The sequence below is a fragment of the Rhinolophus ferrumequinum genome, chromosome 8, assembly GCF_004115265.2.
Source record: "Rhinolophus ferrumequinum isolate MPI-CBG mRhiFer1 chromosome 8, mRhiFer1_v1.p, whole genome shotgun sequence".
Lineage (NCBI taxonomy): Eukaryota > Metazoa > Chordata > Mammalia > Chiroptera > Rhinolophidae > Rhinolophus > Rhinolophus ferrumequinum.
The window spans coordinates 29,028,924-29,052,486 of record NC_046291.1 but is presented as its reverse complement, the minus strand read 5'-3'; the positions used below and the strand labels follow the sequence as shown (position 1 = coordinate 29,052,486).

Below are 23,563 nucleotides of genomic sequence, written 5' to 3'. Positions count from 1 at the left end.
CAGCAGTTGTTGAATCTCCTTCCATAAAGGCTGTCCTAATTTACACCCCCACCAGCGGTGTAGGAGAGTGTATGTTATCAAATCACCCAGTATTTGTGTTTTAACTTGCATTTTTCTTATAATGGGTGAGGTTGAGCATGTTTTCATATGCCAAGAACTCATTTGTATTTTTTTTCTGATACACTGTTTTTAAATTCTAGATTTTGCATAACCACTAATGATTTAACACTTTTGAAGCTATATTGTACTCTACAAATATTTTAAAGCAAGACAAGACACAGTATAGGGATTAGGATTACGAACTCTGGACTTAGGTTTACATCTTTGCCACTTCTTGGCTGTGAGACCTTAGGCAACTGACCTACCCTCTCATTGTCACAGCTTCTTTATGTGCAAAACTTGTAGAACTTTTTGTATGTATTAAATCTGATAATACAAGAAGACCCTTCACTATGCTTTTATAAAGCACAGTGCCTAGCACACAATAAGATACTAGGAATGTTAGCTATTATTTATTTATTTATCTATCTATTATTTTTTTACTTAAGGTTTATTAGGGTGACAATTGTTAGCAAAGTTACATAGATTTAAGGTGTACAGTTCTGTAATCCATCATCTATCACACTGTGTGTTGAATGTTAGCTATTACTAATAAGCATTTGTTCAATAAGTGCTGTACTTAAAATTATATAAAAATAATATAACTAAGTTTTAGTTATAGAAATGAAATAGGCTAAGATGTTGTAATTAGGTAACTTGTGCTGGGAGAATTATGGATAATTTGTATCATTTTAAATGTTTTCTGTTATCTAACTTTTCTGTAATGGGAATATATTTTCTAATAGAAAAGTATGGTACCATGTTTCCCTGAAAATAAGACCTACATGGACAATCAGCTCTAATGCATCTTTTGGAGCAAAAATTAATATAAGACCTGGTCTTATTTTACTATAAGACCAGGTATGATATGATATGATATGATATGACATAAACAAGCCAGGGTATAACATAATACAATATAATAAAATAAAAAGAAATACTGGGTATAATATAATACCGGGTATAATATAATACTGGGTCTTATATAATATAAAACCAGATATAATATAATATAATAAATATAATACCTGGTCTTATATAATATTATGATCTCTTATGTTATATAAGACCGGGTCTTATATTAATTTTTCCTCTAAACGATGCATTAGAGCTGATCGTCTGGCTAGGTCTTATTTTCGGGGCAACATGGTATATGTTATTTTTTTTAGAAAGGGACTGTTTTTTAGGTTTATTGAGGTATAATTGACATACAGCACTGTATAAGTTTAAGGTGTTACAACATAATGACTTGACACATATATTGCAAAATGATTACCACAATAAATTTAGTTAACATCCATCACCTTAGACAGTTATAAAAAAAATTTACTTCCTTTTGATGAGAACTTTTAGGATCTACTCTCTTAGCAACTTTCAAATATACCATACAGCAGTGTTAATTATAACCCCCATGTTGTACATTACAGCTCCAGTATTTATTTATCTTACAACTGGAAGTTTGTACCTGTTGACCACCTTCATCCAATTCCTCCACTACCCACCCCCTGGCTCTACTCGTCACAAACATGATCTCTATTTCTGTTTGTTTGTTTTAGATTCCACATATATGAGATCATACAGTATTTGCCTTTCTCGCTTTGACTTATTTCATTTAATATAATGCCCTCAAGTTCCATCTGTGTTGTTTGAAGTGTAGTATACATTATTGTTAAATGACTATTTTATTAAAATACCCTTTACCTCTTTTTCCCATTATAGACAGAGAGTGCATGGGCTGAAGAATACTCTGAAAAGAAGAAAGGGTCCCACAAGCGTTCAGCATCCTGGGGCAGTACAGATCAACTTAAGGAGGTCAGGAAAATGGTTCCAAGAAAGTGGGTGTGGAAGGTTGATCCCATCGTTGGCTACTTCCTTGAAATTCTGGGCAGCAGGAATTAGTCAATTTTCGTGTGTGTGTGTGTGTGTGTGTGTGTTTAGTTGTTTTGTTTACTTGAGAAATAACAAAAACAGTTAATATGTCGAGTGGGTAAAGATTTGAATGTCCTCATTACTTGTCTGATTATGTGTTTGTCTTTTTTTTAAATGAGTCTGTACCTGTTATTATAGTATAAATACCTGCTGTATGAACTTGTAGTGATACAACAAATTCACATTTATTATTTCTATATATAGTGTAATGTTTCTGAAATTCAGTAACCCAGTATAATAACCAAGTTGATTATGCCACTAAGTGTGATTGTGATTTTCGCTCCTATAATTATGCCATTTTCATTTTACACATAATGTAGAAATAAAACAGAAAAATTCAGTCAAGGAATAATATGGGATATGGATCAAAATTGTATTATGTAAAGATTGCATCTATGAATACTATTCATGACTTGAATAGATTTTTAAATAATGTGTAATTTTTTTGGAGCTGTTGAAAGGCTAGGTGTTTGATAAAGAAATCTAAATCTAAATAAAATGTGGCTTGTAAAGGCAATGAGAGAATCTTTATTCTTTTTGAATTTGTGAAAGCTATAATTTATTCTAAATGCTGAAAACTTCATTTGTTTAGTGCTTGGAAAGCTTGAAGTCTCTGAACAGTGTTGGAACATAATTTTGTTTCTCTTTTAAAGAAAGATGTAAACATGCACATGTGTGTATGTGTATATAAACATAAATTTTTTACAGTAAATCAGACATTGTGGTATGGTTTCAAAATTCAAAAGATTTATTCAAGGTGAATTTTACTGGTTTTTATTAAGCAAAGATACGTTTTATTTAGTGTGGAAAACACTCTGATGCACTTGTTATTTTTCTGCTTTTCAGATTGCAAAATTACGCCAGCAATTGCAGAGAAGTAAACACAGCAGTCGGCATCATCGAGATAAAGAAAGACAGTCTCCATTCCATGGCAACCATGCAGCTATTAACCAGTGTCAGGTAAGAGCAGAGATACCACAAAATCCAGACAAGGGATTTGTTGTTTTCTTGGTGATTTGTTATTTCATAGGCGACTGTTTAGGACAAAATGTTCAAAAGCATATTTGAAACAATGATTAAATACTGAATCATAGCCTTCGTTAAAAAAAAAAAAACACGGAATATTAATCTGACAAAAGAGTATTTTCCTTTGGTGGCGTGTGATACTACTTTTAGGAGACATAGTTAATTATATATTTTGATTTACCATATTTTTGTCTTTATCAGTTTAGTACATTGGAGGCAGAATAATATAGAGACATAAAGATTGGAACCAGATTCTGGACAAGTAACCTGTTCTTTCTGAGTTTCTGTTTCCTTAACTGAAGATTGAGGATAATAATGACAACCTGTCTCATTAAAGTCTTTCAGTAGGAAAACCTTTAGCTGCTTTGATTCCTTAATAGAGCCCTACGAGCTGCTCTTGATGGCTCATGCAGGGAGCATTTCTCTTTAACTGAGTAGAAATTGGATGGGGTCCCCAACAGGAGCATATAACCCTTGTAAACGTTATGCACCCAACATAGGAGCACCTAAACACAAAAAGCAAATATTGACGCACATAGAGGGAGAGATCAACAGTAATACAGTCATAGTCGGGGACTTTAATACCCCATTGGCATCAATGGACAGATCTTCAGACAGAAAATCAGCAAGGCAACAGTGGCTTTAAATGACATATTCGACTAGATGGCTTTGATATTTTTAGAGCATTTCACCCCAAAGCAGAAGAATATACATTATTTTGAAGTGTACATGGAACATTTTCCAGGATAGACCCCATGTTAGGCCAAAACAAGTCTCAGTAAATTTAAGATTGAAATATAAATGTCTAACCACAATGCTATAGATATTTTTTAAATGTCTACACTATCCAAAGCAATTTACAAATTCAGTACAATCTCTATCACAATATCAATGGCATTTTTCACAGAATTAAAACTAATAATCCTAAAATTTCTGTGGAACCACCAATGAGCCTTAATAGCCAAAGCAATCCTGAGAAAAGAACAAAGTTGGATATCAAACTACACTGCAAGGATGTACTAATCAAAACATTACGGTACTGGCATAAAAACAGACACATCGATCAATAGAACGGAATAGAGAGCCCAGAAATAAAGCATTGCTTATGGTCAATTAATCTATGGACAGTCTCTTCCATAAGTGGTGTTGGAAAAACTGGACAGATAACATGCAAAAAATGAAACTAGACCACTTTCTTATATCATATACAAGAATCAACTCAAAATGGGTAAAAGATTTAAATATAAGACCTGAAACCATAAAATTCCTAGAAGAAAAAGAGGCAGCAAACTCTCTGACATTGCTCTTAGTAATATTTTTTTGGATATATCTCCTCGGGCAAGGGAAACAAAAGAAATAATAAACAAATGGGACTACGTCAAACTAAAAAGTGTTCGGGGAGGTCGGATGGCTCAGTGGGTTAGAGCACAAGCTCCCAACAACGAGGTTGCTGATTCAATTCCCGCATCGGATGGTGGGCTGCGCCCCCTGCAACTAAAGATTGAAAACACCAACCGGACTTGGAGCTGAGCTGCCCCCTCCACAACTAGATTGAAGAACAACGAAATGGAGCTGATGGGCCCTGGGGAAACACACTGTTCCCCTGTATTCCCCAATAAAATACAATAATAAATAAATAAATAAATAACCCCCCCCCCAAGACTAAAAAGTGTTTGCACAAGAAAGGAAACTATCAACCAAAAGAAAGACAACCTACTTTATGGGAGAAGGTATTTACCAATGATACATCTGATAAGGGGTTAACATCCAAAATTTAAAAAGAACGCATTCAACTTAACTCCAAAAACCCCCAAACAATCCAATTAAAAAATGGGCAGAAGACCTGAAAACACATTTCTCCAAAGAGGACATACAGATGGCCAATATCAAAAGATGCTCAAAGTCACTAATCCTCAGAGAAATGCAACTTAAAACCACAATGAGATATCACCTCACATCTGTCAGGATGGCTATCATCAGTAAATCAACAAACAAATGTAGAGTATGTGGAGAAAAGGGAACCTTTATGCACTGTTGGGATTGCAAATTGATGTAGCCGTTATTTGTCATTGCAAACAGTGTGGAGGTTTCTCAAAAAATTAAAAATAGAACTACCTCATGACCAAGTAATTCCACTTCTGGGTATTTAGCTGAAGAAATCAAAAACACTAATTCTAAAAGATACATGCATCCCTATGTTCATTGCAGCATTATTTACGATAGCCAAGATATGGAAGCAACCTAAGTTCATCGATAGACAAATGGATAAAAAAGAGGTGGTACATATTCGGTCTGACAATTAAGTTTGCAAACTTGTTGCAGTGATGTTGCTAATCTTTTTTGATGTCAGAGGGATTATTCATTATGAATTTGTACCAACTGGACAAACAGCCAAGTTTACTATTTAGAAGTGCTCAAAAGGCTGTGGGAAAAAGTTAGACGACCTGAATTTTTCTCCAACAATTCATCCTCTTGCATCACGACAATGCACCAGCTCACACAGCATTGTCTGTGAGGGAGTTTTTAGCCAGTAAGCAAATAACTGTATTGGAACACCCTCCCTACTCACCTGACCTGGCCCCTATTGACTTCTTTCTTTACCCGAAGATAAAGGAAATACTGGAAGGAAGACATTTTGATGACATTCAGGACATCAAGGGTAGTAGGATGACAGCCCTAATGGCCATTCCGGAAAAAGAGTTCCAAAATTGCTTTGAAGGGTGGACTAGGTGCTGGTGTTGGTATGTAGCTTCCCAAGGGAAGTACTTCAAAGGTGACCATAGTGCTATTCAGCAGTGGGGCATTTGGCACTTTTTCTAGGATAAGTTTGTGAACTTAATTGACCTCGTGTATACAGTGGAATATTAGTCTTAAAAAAGAATGAAATCTTGCCATTCGTGATAACATGGATGGGCCTAGAGTGTATTATGCTAAGTGAAATAATTCAGAGAAAGACCAATTCCATGTGATTGCATTTATTTGTGGACTCTAAAAAACAAAATAAATGAACAAACAAAACAGAAACAAACTCATAGATACGGAGAACAAATTGATGGTCACCAGATTGGGGGAGTATTGGGGAAGTGAGGGAAAAATGTGAAGGGATTAAGAAGTACAAATTGCCAGTTACAAAAATACCGTGTTTCCCAGAAAATAAGACCTAGTCGGACAATCAGCTCTAATGTGTCTTTTGGAGCAAAAATTAAAAATGTGTAAGACCCGGTCTTACTTTACTATAAGAGTGGGTCTATAATACAGTATAATTAATATAATATAATACCAGGTCTTACATTAATTTTTCCTCCAAAAGACGCATTAGAGCTGATTGTCTGGCTGGGTCTTATTTTCTGGGAAACAGGGTAGACACAAGGATGTGAAGTACAGCATCGGGAATATAGTCAATAAAATTGTAATAATATGTATGGTGTCGGGTACTAGACTTAATGGGATCACTTCTTAAGTTACATGAATGTCTAACCACTATGCTGTTCACGTGAAAATAGTATAATATTGGCTGTCAATTGTAATTGAAAAAAATAAAAATTAAAGAAATCCCTTAAGGGGAAAAAAAAGAAATTGCATAGGGTCCCTTGGCAAAGAGAGAGCATGGAAAATTTTGTCAACCCTCTTTATCGGTTGATAGCTTTTGATGATTGCCAAGTATATGTGAATTGTTTTTAAGAGAATGTACTGGTAGAGGTATATATTTTTTCAAACTGATTTTTTCCTAAAATATTGACACAGGGGTCAATTGGATTTCATATATTTATAGTTCAGTTGTAATTTCCAATGGCTTTTTTCTATATAAGGCATTTTAATTATAAAATAACAATGTACATAAATATATTTTTAAAACCTAAACAAAGTGGATATATATGTGGAGAAATAGAAAGTGTAAAATTGGCAAAATAAGAAAAGAAATATTTGAATAGATGAATAACTATCAAAATTGGCGTGCTAATTAAAAACCAAACTCTCTCACTCTCAAAAGGCTACAGACCCAGTTGGTTTTTCAGGTGAATTTACCAACTTTCGACTCCCTCTTGTTTATCCATAAATAATTTATATGTATGTCTAAGAGATAAGGCCACTTTTTATTCGCAACCCATATTTTTACTTCAAGTATAATAGGGCTCAAGATTGAAATTTATTGAATTAAGTGATAAGTTTTAGGAATTTATAAGTTTCTGAAGTGATTTTTCTTAAGTAGCTTTAAAATCAACAATTTAGTAAAATCCAAAATTTTCATTTTTTAAGTTGAATTTTCATAATAAAGATTATTGGAGTTTGCATAAAGTTCATGTTTGTTTAATTCTAAAACATCTCTTTGCAGAGAGGGTAAGGACTAGAAAATAGAGTTAAGTTGAAAAATAAATTCATGTAACTCGAGTTTTGTACACATGACACACCAAACATCATGACTGCTTGACTTGTTTTATTGAGTTTTAATAGCCAACCAGAGATCAGGCACATGAGCATCATGATAGCTATGACAGTGGTATTCATGTGTAATTGAGACTTTCAGACTGTGAGCATGAAAATACTGTGCATTAAGTCATGGATGTGGCTTTGTTTTAGTGGGTTCTCTGTCTTGTGGAGAGAAGTACCACTTTGTGTACTTTGGAGGCTGTTCCTCCATCTACACAGCTTTTATTAAATACCTACCATATGTCTGGTACTGTAGTAGTCATTAGGGAAAGCAGTGATAAAAGAAAATATTGGGGCTTGCCCCCTACTAAGTCTCAGATAGATATAAACAAACAGTTAATTATTACCTAGTGTAATGAGTATATGAATAGGGGAGAGTTGAGAGGGTTATAGAGGGGTATTTATCCTTTTACTGGCTGTGGAGCCATCTAGAAATGCCTCTCAGAGAAAGTGGTATCTAAGCTGATCCTTTAAGGAGAAGTAGGATTTATCCAGTCTTCTGAAGAAGGAAGAAATCACGGCTCCAGATAGACGTAGTAGTAAGAGATTATGCTAGACAAGTAAATAGTAGTCAAACCTGAAAGTCTTCATGTCTCAGTTGTTAAGAAGTTTGACTTTGTCATAGAGGCACCAGGGAGGTATTTTTTAAAGTGCAGAGGGAGATTGATATGTGACCAGATACACATTCTCTAATGGCCATTATGAGTTCAGAGTAGAGAATCAATGTGGAAGAAGACAAGAGGTGAGGCAGGAAAATCATTTAAGAATAAGATTTATAATCCATGTACTAAAGGATGGTAACCTAAAGTAAGGTAGAAGCTATGGAGCTAGAGAGAATGGACAAACCTGCGGGATATTTAGATAGTAACAATTAATAGTTGACCTCCATTAAGTGCTTACTATATTGTAAGCACTCTATTCAGATTTTGATATATTACTAGCATTTAATCCTCATCTTTGAGGTGGAATTATTGTTATCCCCATTTTACAGACAAGTAAATTAAGGCCCAGAGAGGTCAGGTATCTTGTTCAAGGTCATGTGAGACAGAGCTAGTATTGTAATCCAGGCATTTTAACTTCAGAACCTGAGTTTTCAACTGTATGTTAGCTGATGGTTGATGAGATGCGAATGATGGAAAGATAGGAGTAAAGGATAATACATACCAATTCTAGACTTTAAACATGATTTAAAAATATATATATACCTACTTCATACCATGTATAAAAGTAACTCAAAATGGATCAAAGAACTAAATGTAAGAATAAAACTAAAATCTCTTAGACAAGAGCACAGGCATAAATGTGACTTTGGATTAGGCAATGGTTTCTTAGCTATGATACCAAAAGCACAAGCAACAAAAAAAGTAGATAATTTGGATTTTATCAAAATTAAGACTTTTTTTTTTGCTTCAAAGGGCACCATCAAAAAAGTGAAACAACAACTTACAAAATAGAAGAAAATATTTACAAATTATATATCCAATACAGCACTTGTATCTAGAATATATAAAGAATTCTTACAATGCAATAAAGGAAAGACTTAAAAGTGGGCAAAGGCTCTAAATAGAGAGCTCTCCAAATAAGATATACAAATAGTCGATAAGCATATGAAAAGATGCTCAGCATCATTTGTCAATAGGGAAATGTAATTAAAAATTCTAATGAGAATTGAAACTTGCTGAATTTCAATTAAAAATTGAAATTCTAATTTTTTTTTTGAATAAAAGTGTGTATACTACTTTATACACACTAAGATGGCTAAAATTAAGAAGATAACTATTAGTGAAGGTGTGGAGAAATTAAAGTTCTTAATATATTGCTGATATGAATGTAAAATGGTGCAGCCACTTTGGAAAAATAGTTTTTCAGTTCCTCAAAAGGCTAATCACAGAGTTACCATGTCACTCAGGATGTCCTCTCCAAAGAATGTACCCAAGAGAATTACAAATATATGTTCACATAAAAACTTGTACACAAATAATCATAGCAGCATGGTTTATAACAAAGTTTGAAAATAACTCAAATGACAGTCAACCAATAAATGGATAAAAATGTGGTATATGCATACAGTGGAAGATTAGTCCTGAAAAAGATCGGAGTACTGATGCATGCTACAACATGGGTGAACCTTGAAAACATGCTAAGTGAAAGAAGCCAGTAACAAAAGGGCACATATAGGATTCCATTTATATGAAATGTCCAGAATAGGTCCACCTATAGAGACAGATTGTAGATTCATAGTTGCCTGGAACTGGGAAAGTTAGGGGGAAATGGAGAGTGGCTGCTATTGAGTAAGAGATTTTTTGGGTGTGATTCTAAAATTAATAGTGATGGTTGCACAACTCTGTTTATTAACCATTAAAAAAGCAAAAGTGCACTTTAAATGAATGGTATTATGAGTTATTTTTCAGTAAGCTGTTATTAAAAAAATCTACCAACCAACATAAAAAATAAATACATAAAATACAAATGTAATTGTCTGGAAATAATAAATCAGATGAGATGGTTAAAAAAAGAACCAAAAAGTATGCTGGGAGGTCTTGTAACATGGTAGAGACTGAGCACAGGTGCTCAGAGGTTAGACTGTTTAGCTGAAGATCTGGATCCTGACACTTGGATGCCGTATGAATTTCTTCAGATTTTCTGCATAATGTTACCTATTTTTGTGTTGTCCTAAATATTAAATAGTATAGAATGTTGTAAAACACTTAATGCAATTCTTGGAATATAATAATTGCTCAGTAACTCTTAAGTTGTTTGAGGTAGCACCTTAATATAAAACAAGTAAACCAGTTGGGTTTTCCACCAGGCTTCTCTGCCATTTTCTTATTTAACTTTTTTTTAAAGTTATTATTAAAGTACTGACATGCTCATTACAGAAATTTTAGAAACAAAAAAACATCAAATAGAAAAATTATATTGAGGAAAGGTGTTATTAAAAAAAAAAAATTCAAATAGAAAAAAAATCATCCAGTGTCATACCCTTGTAAACACAGCTGTTCGTGACATTTTTTTCTTGTGGTTTTTTTCTTTGCATTTCTTGTTGAGATCATACCTAATATGTTAGACTTCATATTCGTGTTTTTTTTGTTTTTGTATTTAACATGGTAAACGTTTATGTTATTACAAATGCTTCAGGAACATTTTTAGTGTTTTGGATTCTTTAGGGCATTTCCCTATTTTGACCATTTAGTTCTGTCTAGTTTTTGTGTGCTTAAAGTTTTTTCTATATTTATACTTTTTTAGGGATAGCTTTTCCATTATTTGGTTAAAAAGCTTGAATATTTTAGAGGCTCTTTTGTTTTTTATAGGCTTTCTAAGTTATTACTGTTTTTTTGTTTGGATTTCATGTTATGTAGATGACTTTTACTGGGAAATTTCTTTACTATCCCTTAGCAGTAAAGGGACAGACAGTATTGTTCTGATAGCGGTGTGGTCTATAACCATTAGGTAACAAAAGATATTTTTCTTGGGCATACAATGAATATTACAGTTAGAAAATAATTCTCATGTACTTTTTTGGGTGGTTCTTTCCCAGGAAATTCAGGGAGGAATTATTTGTTATAAGGAATAAATGCTGCCACATTTCTTAGGAAGTCTCTTTCACATGTCAGTGGTTTCCAAAATTGACAAAGCCCTCAGATGCTTACAATGTTATATTTTAAGGAGTGTTTCAAGAAATATTCTTACTAAAAAACGTAGTCAACTTATTTCAGAATTGTTTGATTGAGGATTACAGTCACATCTTAATAACTGAAGAGTGGGAGATTCCAACATCTTCACAGCCACATCAACTAATTTCTAGGTGAGAAGTAAGAAATTGCGCAGGTGTTTTCTGGCTGTTGGATATAGCCCCAAGCAAGAAAGCTCTGCCATGGAATTTCTTATTTCTTCATTTGGGCTGGGGGCACTATAGATTTATAGGAGCCTGTGAAGCGTTTGAGAGCAAAGGGATAGTGAGGTAGAAAAGGAAGAGACCTATCTTCATCTGAGGAATGAGAGGGACCATTGCACTTTAAAAATGAAAATTGCTGCTCTGCACTGGAACTTTATACGCTGACCCAGGACATGGTTGCTCTTCTTGACTTTTGAAAATATTTTGCCACCGAGAAATCAAAAGAGTAGATAACTTTGCTGCGACCTTTATTAAAGAGTATCGCTGCAGCTTAGAAGACCTAAAGGTGGATACCAGAAGAGAGGACAGAAATAAAGTAACAGGACAGGAGGAATCAAGGCCAAGTGGAGGCCTCAAATCAAAAGCCCTTAAGATAGGAAAACTCTTTTTTCAGTGCTTTCTAATTTTTTTTTTTTTTAACCATTCTGTCAGTTTTCACCTCCCTTTGGTTATATTAGGGTTTCTGGCTTATATTTCTCTCACAGATCACTGTTGAATTCCTGAATGGGCCTTTTCCCATCATACTTGTTTATTAGGGCACATTTTTCTCCCTTTAAAAATTTAATTCTATATTTCTTTTTCCTACTCAGCTGCTGCTTCAATAGGTGTTCTTCCCATCTATCCTGATTCTTTATGTCAGGAAAGTCATACCATACTTTTCCTTACACTTTGAAACAGGTATGTAAGTTATAATGTACAATAATCTTAGAAGGTTCAATGTTGGCTAAATCTTCTCTTGGTGTTCTTTCATTGTTGGCTGATTCTCATCTGTTATGTAGAAATTGACCTGTAATCTGTAATAGATATATGGAGAATGTAAATAGAAAAATAAAACTTTAAAATGATGATTCACCTAACTAAAAACCTTAATTGAGTGGAAAACATTCTTATTTGAAGAGAAATAATCAAAAGCTAAGAAAATAGGAGATCCTTGTTCTTGATATTTCCAAAGGACAGATTTTAGGAGAGAGAGAGAAAGTTTACCTTAGTACAATGAAGAACTTTTAATCTTTCAGAGCTGTCTAAAGATGACCTCTCTATTAGTATAATAGTCCACTTACATTTGCATATACTGATTTATATGTAGAAATACAAATTTTGTTACAGAAACCTGTGCAGATATGGGAAAAATAAATTACACACACACATAAAATTCCTTAGGAGGCCTTGAAATGAAGCATAAAATTTTAAGTGTAACCATTTTTATTTTTAGATACTTTATAATTTATGTAAGGAGTGAAATCAGAGGCCTATTACTTTCTATTTCTAGAACAATAACAGTATATTTAATGAAGGAAATCTTTCCCAGTCACCTTGGGTGGATTGCTTTTCTTTTAATACAACTATCTGCTAATTAATTACAGTTGAAGCTTTGCTTCTTTACCTAAAATGGTGTGTTGACCTTAGAGAAGTGGTCATTTTCTTTATTTCTTTGCTTTAAATAGACTAAGCTGTTGATAAATACTTGATGCGGTTTAGATTATATTTGAGAAAAACTCCCTACCAGATGTGTAGGGTATGACTTCTTTAGCTGCCTTGAAAGGCAGTTATCAGATATACAGTTATTTATTAAACTGGCAGCTTTCTGTGTATATGCATTTCTCAACATGACAGCCAGAAAACTTAACTTTCCGTTCTTAAGCAGGCTGACTAGTAGATTTTTATGGTTCTAAAATCTAATAAGGTCAACATTTTGTAAAAACTTTTACAGATCATCATCTCCTTCTTGTCTTCTCCTTCGTTTGTTACTTAATAGTTATAAACCAAATGCATTCATCACCTGAAAGCAGCCTAAAAAATGGCATCCACTGCAAACTATTATTATTTATGTTTTTTTTGTGATATTTAGAAGAGAAAATTAAGTTTGGAATTGAGTACCTTTCAGTGAAAAGAAAAATCTATTTGTAGTTTATGAAGTCAGACAATTAAGTTCACGAACTCATCCTCGAAAAAGTGCTATATACCTCATTGCTGAATATCACTACAGTCACCTTCGAAGTACTCCCCTTGGGAAGTTGTGCACTGATGCCAGCACCTAGTCAACCCTTCAAAGCAATTTTGGAACTCTTTCTGGAATGGCCATCAAGCTGTCGTCATTTCACAGTTACCTTTTTTTCTTTTCTGGTGAGAACTTTTAACATCTACTCTCTCAGCAACCTCCAAGTATAAAATACATGATTGTTAACTATAGTCACCAGATCCCCAGAGGTATTTATTACATTAGATCCCCAGAGGTATTTATCTTATGACTCTTATACCTGGAAGTTTGTATTCTTTGACCACCTTCACTCAGTTCTTCCACCCATTTGTCCATGGCAACCACCTGTCTAATCCTATTTCTAAGAGTTGGTTTATTTTTAGATTCCACATATAAGTAACATCACACAGTATTTGTCTTTCTCTGACTTATTTTATTTAGCCAGGTGCCCTCCAGGTTCATCCATGCTGTCATAGAAGGATTTCTTTTCTTATGAGCAAATACTATTTCATTGTATATGTGTAGATCGCATTTTCTTTATCCATTCGTCAGCGGACACGTAGGGTTTTTTCCCCATGTCTTGTGTATCCTAAGTAATGCTGCAGTGAACATGGAGGTACAGATACTGTGAGGAGTAAAAGTATTTTGCTGTTCAATTTGGGAGTATGAATCATCAAAGTCCTTAAAAGCTTTCCTACATTTTGAGCCAATAGTCCCTCCTGCCCCAAGAATTTACCCTAAGGAAATGTTTACATGTGTGAGCAAATATTTCTCAAAGAGGGTGTTCATAGTAGCATTTGTTTTGAATAGTGAAAAATTGGAAACTGTCCAATAACAGAATATTGGTTATACAATGAAATACTATGCAGCTATAAAAATGATTTGGTAGATAAGAGTTTTAAAGTTTAGATGTTACAAATATAGAAAATAAAAAAAATAAATTATAGAACACAAGTTACAATCTGTTTCTGGTTAAAAATATATAAACAGAGGAAAACGGGCTAGATAGAAGGATATTTATCAAATTAGTAACAGTTATTATCTCTGGGTGATTGAATTCCAATTTTTTTCTTCAGTGAATACTTGTTACTTTTGCAATAAAGAAAACAATGCCAGTTAAAAATAGGTTCTCACAGTAAAGTTTTTATGGCTATATTAAAGTTCTCTCAATCACTGTATCTCAGGATTATGTTTAATGTCCCTGTAGATTGTTGAAGACTGTAAAAAATGAATAAACTAAGGGTGAATGTATTCGCTTGGACCACCATAGCAAAATACCATAAGCTGAGTGGCTTAACCAACAGTAATTAATTTTCTCACAGTTCTGGAGACTGGAAGTCCAAGATCAAGGTGCCAGCAGGGTTTGTGTCTGCAAAGAGCTCTTCCCTTGTGTTGAAGATGGCCGCCTTCTTGCCATGTGCTCAGGTGGCCTTTCCTTGGTGGTGTGTGTACCATGTGCTCAAGTGGCCTTTTCTTGGTGTGTGTGTGTGTGTGTGTGTGAGAGATTGTGTGTAGAGAGGGAGAGAGCGAGCAAGAACACAAGTGAATGAGCTCTCTGGTGTCTCTTCTTATGAAGACACTAATCATACCGGATCACGACTCCGTTCTTATAACCTTATTTAATTTTAATTACTTCCTTGCGGCTGCTATCTCTAAATATAGCTACATTGGGGGTTATGGCTTCAACGTATGAATTTAGGGGACACACATACAGTCCATGACTCTAACCTTGTTGAATAAGCATCATGTCTGTTCTAGACTCTGTGTTAGGCAGTGGCAATAAGGAGATGAATAAGACAGTGTCTCCACTCAGATTGATTGTAGAAAAACAATCTAAAAGAACACATCACCTGTAATCCCTCTACCCAACTATAGCTTACTTTTGATATTTGGGGTAAATAGTCTTTTTGTTTTTCCTGTGTGAAATATAAATGTGTAAGATACGTGTGTGTGCGTGCGTGCACTTTTGGTCAGATAACCTTTAAGAGACAAAGGAAGAAAGTTCTTTGGTTTTGTGATGCATCTAGGATAGATGGAGCTTTGTTCTAATAGGTAGTGCAGAAAATGTTGAGAAATTAGGTGGTTTTTTTCCCCTAAACATAGTATTTATGTTTTTATTTGAGGAAAGAAGGAACCAAAATAAAAATGTGACCAAAACCTTTTGGAGATACATAAGTTATATGCCCATAATTTTCTGTTTCGTAAATTTGAAAATAATTCTCTCATTTACCTCTTAAAAATTCCATCATTATTGCCTTTACAGGCCACTCTGTATTGCTTGGATTTTAAAGTTTAGCTAACACCAGGTTATATCATATTTAAATTTTGATACAGAGTATCAGTAAATTAAAATTATATTTTTCAAACCAGTACTTGATCTATGATGCTGAATGTGCTTTAGTCACCAGCCAAGTTGGATGTAGAGTTGTTATTACTGAAGAAATCTTAAGGGGGTCTAACCACCAGGACAAATGTTCATAGAAAGTGAACTAGACAAAGAGAATAGATTTATTGATGTGCCAAAGATTTTGCTCAAAAAACAATTTCGGAAATGGTGTATCAGTGCCGTGAGGATCTATACTGTATACTGTAGAGAATGGCTCAAAGGTGTGGGTTTCAAAAAAATTTTTATATGAATTTTCTCTATAAAACAACTATTAGAATATCTAAACTTAAGATTTTTCATATTTCTTCCTTTGATACAGTAGATATTGAGACTAGAGAAGAGAACAGAAAGAAAAGATAGAATTGAAGAGGGGATAAATAATAATGAAAAGCTTGAGAGTATGGCAGAGTGATTAAAGAGGGGCAAATTAGAAGACACCATATGTAGAAGAAAATAAATGATACTTGAAAAACATTGGAAAGACAAAGGATTATTTTAAGAATAAAACACATGGTAGGAAAACACAAAATAAAAATTGTAGCTGCTGTTTACTGAGCATCCACCCATTATGGGCCAGGCACTGTACCACGTGTTCTCTCATTTCATTCTTAAGGCTGCTCTCTGAGGTAGGTCTTTGTGTTCCCACTTTCCCACGTGAGGAAAGTGAGACTCCCAGGGGCCCAGCAATAACTGAGCAGTGAAGAAGTGCCGGCTCAGCACTCCAGACTGAAGCTTTCCCTTGGCTTTTTTCTGACAAATGTCTTGCCTTTTCCAAATATTGTTGTTATGTTATGCTTATTTAAAAAAATTTTCAATTATAAAGGTGAGCAGGAATTAAAGAGGAGAAATACAGGTTTAACACTAAGTTCTCTATCAGACGACAAGGTTATCTGTTGAATGAAACTAGTGATAATTGATTAGAGGCCCTGTTACCGTTGTTCCCTTGCCCACCTTACCCTAAGTGAGGTTTTACAAACCTCCCTAAATGAAGGATGGGCTAATCACATTTCTTTACCAGACAGCAGGACCCATATACAAGATGATCTTCTGGCTCTGTTGCTATTAACTTTGGCAGCTACCTCTGCAATTCTTGTTTCATGTTTTATTTTCAGTATTTTGTCAGGAAACCAAGTAATATCCTGTAATTACATAATTTCAAAAGTAATACTGTGTCAGTGAAAAAAAAAGTATTTAAAAAAATTAGAGATAGGCTTTGGAAAAAAACAAAACTGAATTATGTCATTTTCACTACTGAACAAAACATATTAAAATCATTACAATGAAAGTGTAAATAATTATATTTTATAGGGAACTTACTCTTATTTCAGTCTTGCTGCTATATATGGATTTTGGAAGTAATTTTATTTTTCCAACCAAAATATTTTTTTTTATAAGTCAATTCTTTTTGTTTCTTTTCTGGAGTCTAGTTAATTATAGCACTAGAGGACTTTAAAGTTATATTCTGAAATCTGAACTCTTACAATCATAAAAAATTTCTGAGATAGACATTCTTTAAGTGTTTTCCTTTGTCCCTACTCCCTTTACAGTCCTTCATAGATGGGAATAAACTGAAAGTCTACCTTCATTATCTGGGGTTTTGGTTTTAAATTATATTTCATGTTTACCAAGCAGTAGGTTTGGTTATTCACATTTTTTGCAAGGCCTATAAACTTTATGTTGATTTCTGTTTGAGTTACTCATGTCAACTATGTTTTAATTTAGAGAATTAAAAGGTAATATTAAAACTCTCTTCTCCCCCTTCTACCACTTTTTCTCAAGGCTCCTGTTCCAAAGAGTGCACTTATTCCAGTAATTCCTATCACCAAATCAACAGGCTCCCGGTTCCGGAATAGTGTGGAAGGATTGAATCAGGAGATAGAAATAATAATTAAAGAGACTGGGGAAAAGGAAGAGCAACTTATAGTAAGTAATGTATCTTAAAATCATCCTTACACTTAACTCTTGTAATTATTTTTTAAAAATTCACAATTTTATTTTCAATATTTACTTAGATTTCTTCCTTCATGTTGAGAGAAAATGAAGTTTTCTTTACATCTCATAGAGACAACTGATGTGACTTAAATTTGGATCCTTCAACAGAAACTTTTTTGTTTATCTGTATTTTAAAAGCACTAGACAGGAGGTATACTTCTAATTGCTGTAACTCCATTTAACAAAAGTTTAGCTTGCAAATTTGTTGGAAAGGGATGGATATGACATCAGATATTTTCTAAGCATGAATCTGTTTATTATTACTTGTGAGTTACTATTTGGTTAACTATATCATCATGAAGTGCAGTTCTGCTTACCTATAATGCACATAAGAATGATTCACATGTAAGATACAGTGAGAAAATTTCCTGTTTATATTTAAAACCACGTCAAAGTATATTTAAGCTTCATTCTTCAGTGAAAGAAGAATTGAGTAGTTTGAAGTAGTATTTTGTTGACATTTAAGATCCTCTCCCTTAAGATCAAAAGTTGGTTTCGATTAGAGAAAACAGGACTCCCCACACCCTCTCCATCTCCATACTGCATGATGGGGGAGACTTTCCCTGATGTAATAAAGGTAAATGAGCCAAAGGTGAATAGCGGGTTGGTTTCCCTGCTAAGTGAGCCACATAAGCTTTTTTCGGATTGTTCTCCTTGATCACCCCCTATAATTAGCACTTCTGTGATTAACCTTTTCCTCATGAAGGAAGGTTTCTTTGAAAAAAACCCTTTATGGGGAAATTGGCAGCGGGAAAAATTAACAGGGCCCGACAGCAAGTATCATGAGTTCCCACAATGGATAATCTTTTCTTCTAATATGGAACCTAGTGTTATAGCTAGATTTCTCCTCTTCTTTATAATTTTTAGAATAATATTTACCATATAAGTAAATCAGTGCAGTTCATCATTCAGCAAGCATTGACCACTTGTCACATGCCAGACCCAGAAAATACAAAGTATTTGCCCATGCTGCTCGGTGTCTAGTCGGGGAGGTGATTAGACAGGGTTGTCACTAATAGAGCAACACAGAAGCTTCTTTCTTGTTAGGCCTAATAAATAGGGATATTCTGATTTATGAGTCTTCCGGAACAACAAGGGAAAGTTGACATTGGGCTTATTTCTGGGTGAATTTCAAAATCAGTGGTAAATATACACTTGTTTAAAAATTTTTTAACAGCCACAAGATATTCCAGATGGCCATCGGGCACCTCCCCCGCTGGTACAGAGAAGCAGCAGCACACGCAGCATTGACACACAGACCCCTGGCGGGGCAGACAGGGGAAGTAACAACAGCAGCCGCTCACAGTCTGTGTCCCCCACATCGTTCCTCACCATCTCCAATGAAGGGAGCGAGGAAAGCCCTTGTTCAGCTGATGACCTGCTTGGTGATCCCAGGGATAAAGGTACAGTGCAGGAGCATTTTGTTACCAGGTGATAAGGGAATACCACCTCACTCATCTGTCTCTCTGTTGATTTTCTAGCATAACTTCATTTTCTAACACACACTTAAGTCTACGAAGGTAGTTAATTTGAGATGTTTCAAAACATAGATTTTAAAAAAAATGGAGTACAAAACAGTAGGTTTTACTGTGGTGCTCAGGTGATAGTCTGGTGAGTGGGTTTAGGACCTTTTATCTATAACTTTTTTTTTTGCACTTGTTAATACAAGTTCCTTATTAGTGAGAAACATTCTTTTTGGAATAAATGAGGTGAACATTTGTCCTGAAAATGGTGACAGACTGTTCTGTCACCATAGTTGTCATGTTTTTATTACCTTACTAGTTTTTAATTAAATGTTAAACCTTCAAGTTAAAGGTTTTTAGGATCTATATTTGTGGTATTTCTAACTAGAATTAAGCTGATTTATATGAATATAAAGTGAGTATTCAAGGCAAGCCTGGAGTAAAAAGTTGGAGGGATACTTATAGTATTAAACTAGTTATGCAACTTAAAAAAATAACTTGGAGACATAAGCAGTTTGAATATTAATTACCAATATTCCTAATTTTTAAAACAAATAGGACTTTTCATCTGTCTCTATCAGGGCAATATTTTGTTAGCCTCATCCTAGTTACACATGTACTAGAGAACAATAGTGAGATGCGTATACATGTAAATTCTACAGCTCAGTTCATTAGTTATTTACTTAGGATCTCATACATTGTATCGAACATCCTAAAGTGTTCATGTTCCTTTGTTACAACTGGCCATTGCTACCAATCACCTAAATTATTGAGACTAGCACTTGTAGAGAACATAAGATTTTCTGAAGAGGTCACCTCAAACTATAGGCCATTAAAATGTTATTATTTGGACCTTTTTTTACTAGCTTCTAGGTTAAGTAACACATGGCTATTTCAGGCTAACACCGAAGACCAATTAAATCACAACCCCTGGGGTAGAACATAGGCACTACCCTGTTTCCCCGAAAATAAGACCTATCCGGACAATCAGCTCTAATGAGTCTTTTGGAGCAAAAATTAGTATAAGACTAATTTAGTATAAGACAATATAATATTGTATTATATAAGACCCGGTCTTATTTTACTGTAAGTATATAGTAAAGTATATACTTACTTACTTTAGTAAATAAGATCGGGTCTTATATTAATTTTTGCTCCAAAAGACGCATTAGGGCTGATTGTCTGGCTAGGTCTTATTTTCGGGGAAACACGGTGGGAGTTTCTGATGCTCCAAGATGATTCCAGTGTGCACACAAGTTTAACACCTACTCAGTTAAATCCTTTGTGTTTCTTGTCAGGAATCGGCATAATTAAGTACTTCTTGTATTTATTGGAGGATTAAAAGGGGTAGTCATTGCAAACCATTTAGCACAGCTCCTGGTACTTAGAGCTCAATCAAATGTACCTCCCCTCCCCCCCGAATATAAAAAACCATGGCTATTAAATCTGCCCTTGATTTCCCAGACTTTCTACTTTTACTTCAGTAGTGTATAGGAACTCCATAAATTTTGTGTCCTGCTGTATTTGACTTTAGGAGACTAGTGACTGGCTAGCTTCTCTGAATTTCTTTTATAAGAAAATAGGACCACAGTGCTACTGCCACCAAGGAATTTGTAGCTTAGCTGTCACAGTCAGACTGAAAATTTAGAACACTTATGTAACATAATCAAGAATTTTAAGTTAATATAATATAAACTGACGATCTCAACACTGAACAGGAATATCAGAGTAACCTTTGATAGGGTTAATTCGAAAAGATTTAAAAAACTTTGAGTCATACTTTAAAGGCAGTTTTGGGAAATCAACAGAGAAGGATCCCTTAGGTGTGGAGATGTTCTTAGGCAAAAGGAAGTCTTTGGCGTCCAGCGCGTATATGGCTCCAACTACCTGGAGCAGAGAGTAAAACCCTGAGGAACAGAGAAATCAAATTGAGAAATTCTGAAGGGCAGACCAAGAGAATGAGAAGCAACCAGTGAAGAACTATCTCAGTTACTTGTATTGGGGTGAATGGAAGTGACGTTTGAATCTGTTCACTGTGCATGGAATAGAAATAAAGCAGTGAGATAGTTCAGTGTTCAGTACTGCGGATTAAGTGATACAGCCGAGGCTGTGGTAATTGTAAGTGGAGAAGAAATAGAAAAAATGAATTATCTTATAATTGTTTCTCTAATAATAATAATTTACCAGGAATTGTGTTAGATATTGATGAGTAAAACTATTTCTACCCTCAGACATTTCATGGAGTTGGGGGAGGCCACGAACAATTAAATACAGAATGACTGTACATTTATGGAGTAGTATTTCTTGGTAACCCAGCATGTCATTTATTGCAGAGAATGGGAACAACTCTCCTTTGCCCAAATATGCAACTTCACCAAAACCTAACAACAGTTACATGTTCAAAAGAGAACCTCCTGAGGGCTGTGAAAGGGTCAAAGTGTTTGAGGAATGCTCGTAAGTATCCCCCTCCAAAAAAATCCCTAACTTTTATAATGCAAATCTTCAAGTATGTTGAGGAATAATTCAGTGACCTCCCCCTATAATCACCACCTCGATTTTATAGTTAACGTTTTGCCATATTTCCTTTGTTGTGGTGTGGTGGTAGTTTTTGCTGAACTGTTTGAAAGTAAGGTAGCAGACATGACACTTAACCTTAAATACAATTTTTGTTTCTTAAAAGTAACCATAGTACTCCTACTTACCACAATACTGTTATCACACCAAAGAAAATTAGCAGCAATGCTTACTATCAACTAATATCCATTTGTTGCTCACATTGCCTCAGTTTCCAACAAAATCATCTGTGGCTGTTATTTTTGAACCTGTATGCAGTCCACACCACACATTGAATTTAGCAGTATATTTATTCATGATAGACTACAGATCTCACCCAGTGTGGTTTCTTCTTTTAAGGATCAAATTCCTTCCGTTTTTATCTACTTTTAGTCTCCAGTTCTATAAATATTAAAAAATATATATTTTGTGTGCCAATGTAGGAAACAAAATTCTATCACTTTGCAGAATCATGGTACTGTGATGAAGATAATATAAGAAGGGGGATTTTAAACAGTGTCTAGTACCGTTGTCATGTGATCTGTGCTCATATACTTCTGTTGGATGGTACTCTAGTCAAGTACTCCAATTTGAGACTCAGGATTTGCTTAGAAAATATTACAGCCTTGTGCTTTCAGTAGCTGTGGTTCCTTTACAAAGCGATAGCTGCAGGGCTGTAGGTGTATATGAGACTGTGTAAATTAAGTGGTGAACATTATTTGAGGATATGATCGTACTTAGTTAGCCTTCACTTTCCTCACTATGGCTGCAAGTCTAAGAGCCACGCTTCTGGCCTTTTCCCACTATGAAACCTAAAATACGATGTGGATATTGTCTTACATTGTCTGATTCACATAATTTTTTTCTTTCATTAGACAAATCTTAGAATCATTTTGAAATACGACATCCTTTTGTTCCTCTATGTGCCCGTTTTGTCAGTGCTTCCTTTAACCTAAATTCTGAATACTCTTCCTACACAAAGAGTTTTGGTTTTGAATCCTTTCTCCTCTACTAGGAAATCCCAGTTGTCATCCTCCTATCTGTTTTTCTGATAGTAATTGGAAACTCTGTTTTAGCAGCTGCTTATTTTGTTTTTTTCCACCATGTCAGTCTTAAACTTGACTGGTGCTAGCTGAGAGTTTAAGCAGTATTTCCCCAGATCTGTTTCTTGGACTCCTGGCATGATAACCATCTGGGATCTTAGTTGAAACTGCAAATTCCCAGGCCTACAGGGTAAATGTGGACGTAGGACCATGATTATGCATCTTTAACAAATACCTCATACGAGTTTTATGCTCACTTTGAAAATACTGGCTTAGACTTTTTCAAGAGAATTCTTTTTTATTAGTTTCAGGTGCACAAAACAAAGTAACACTTAGACGTTTATCATTTATATCCCTTACACTGTGTCAACCCCCCTACCCCCATCTACTACCCCTCTGACATTGCACACAGCCATTACATCTCCACTGTCTATTCCTAATGCTGTACTCCGCTTCTAGTAAGTGTATACATACATACATACATACATACATATATATGTAACTTGTAGTTGACATTCATTATTGTTCAGCTTCAGCTTCAGGTGTACAGTGCAGTGATCAGGTATCTACATCACCCCCTGAGGTGGTCTCCCTAATGAGACAAGTGTCCCCCAGATACCCTACAAAATCTTTACAACATTATTGATTACATTCTCCAAATTAACTTTCGTAACCCCGTGGCAACAGTTTCAGAGACATAGAGGAAAAACTGAGGGTTGCTAAATGGGAGGGGGGTGGGGAGAATAAGGGGGAAGGTGAGGGGATTAGAAA

General features: G+C 34.8%; 1 protein-coding gene across 1 annotated transcript in view; it reads left to right on the top strand.

The window, feature by feature from the left end:
- Positions 1-23,563, top strand: part of FAM117B (family with sequence similarity 117 member B) — a 67,633-nt gene that overhangs the window by 36,613 nt on the left and 7,457 nt on the right. The window contains exons 3-7 of the mRNA XM_033112857.1: positions 1,819-1,911; positions 2,875-2,988; positions 17,521-17,664; positions 18,911-19,136; positions 21,530-21,650. Of these exons, the coding sequence (XP_032968748.1) occupies positions 1,819-1,911; positions 2,875-2,988; positions 17,521-17,664; positions 18,911-19,136; positions 21,530-21,650 (698 nt within the window). The remainder of the gene's footprint in view (positions 1-1,818; positions 1,912-2,874; positions 2,989-17,520; positions 17,665-18,910; positions 19,137-21,529; positions 21,651-23,563) is intronic.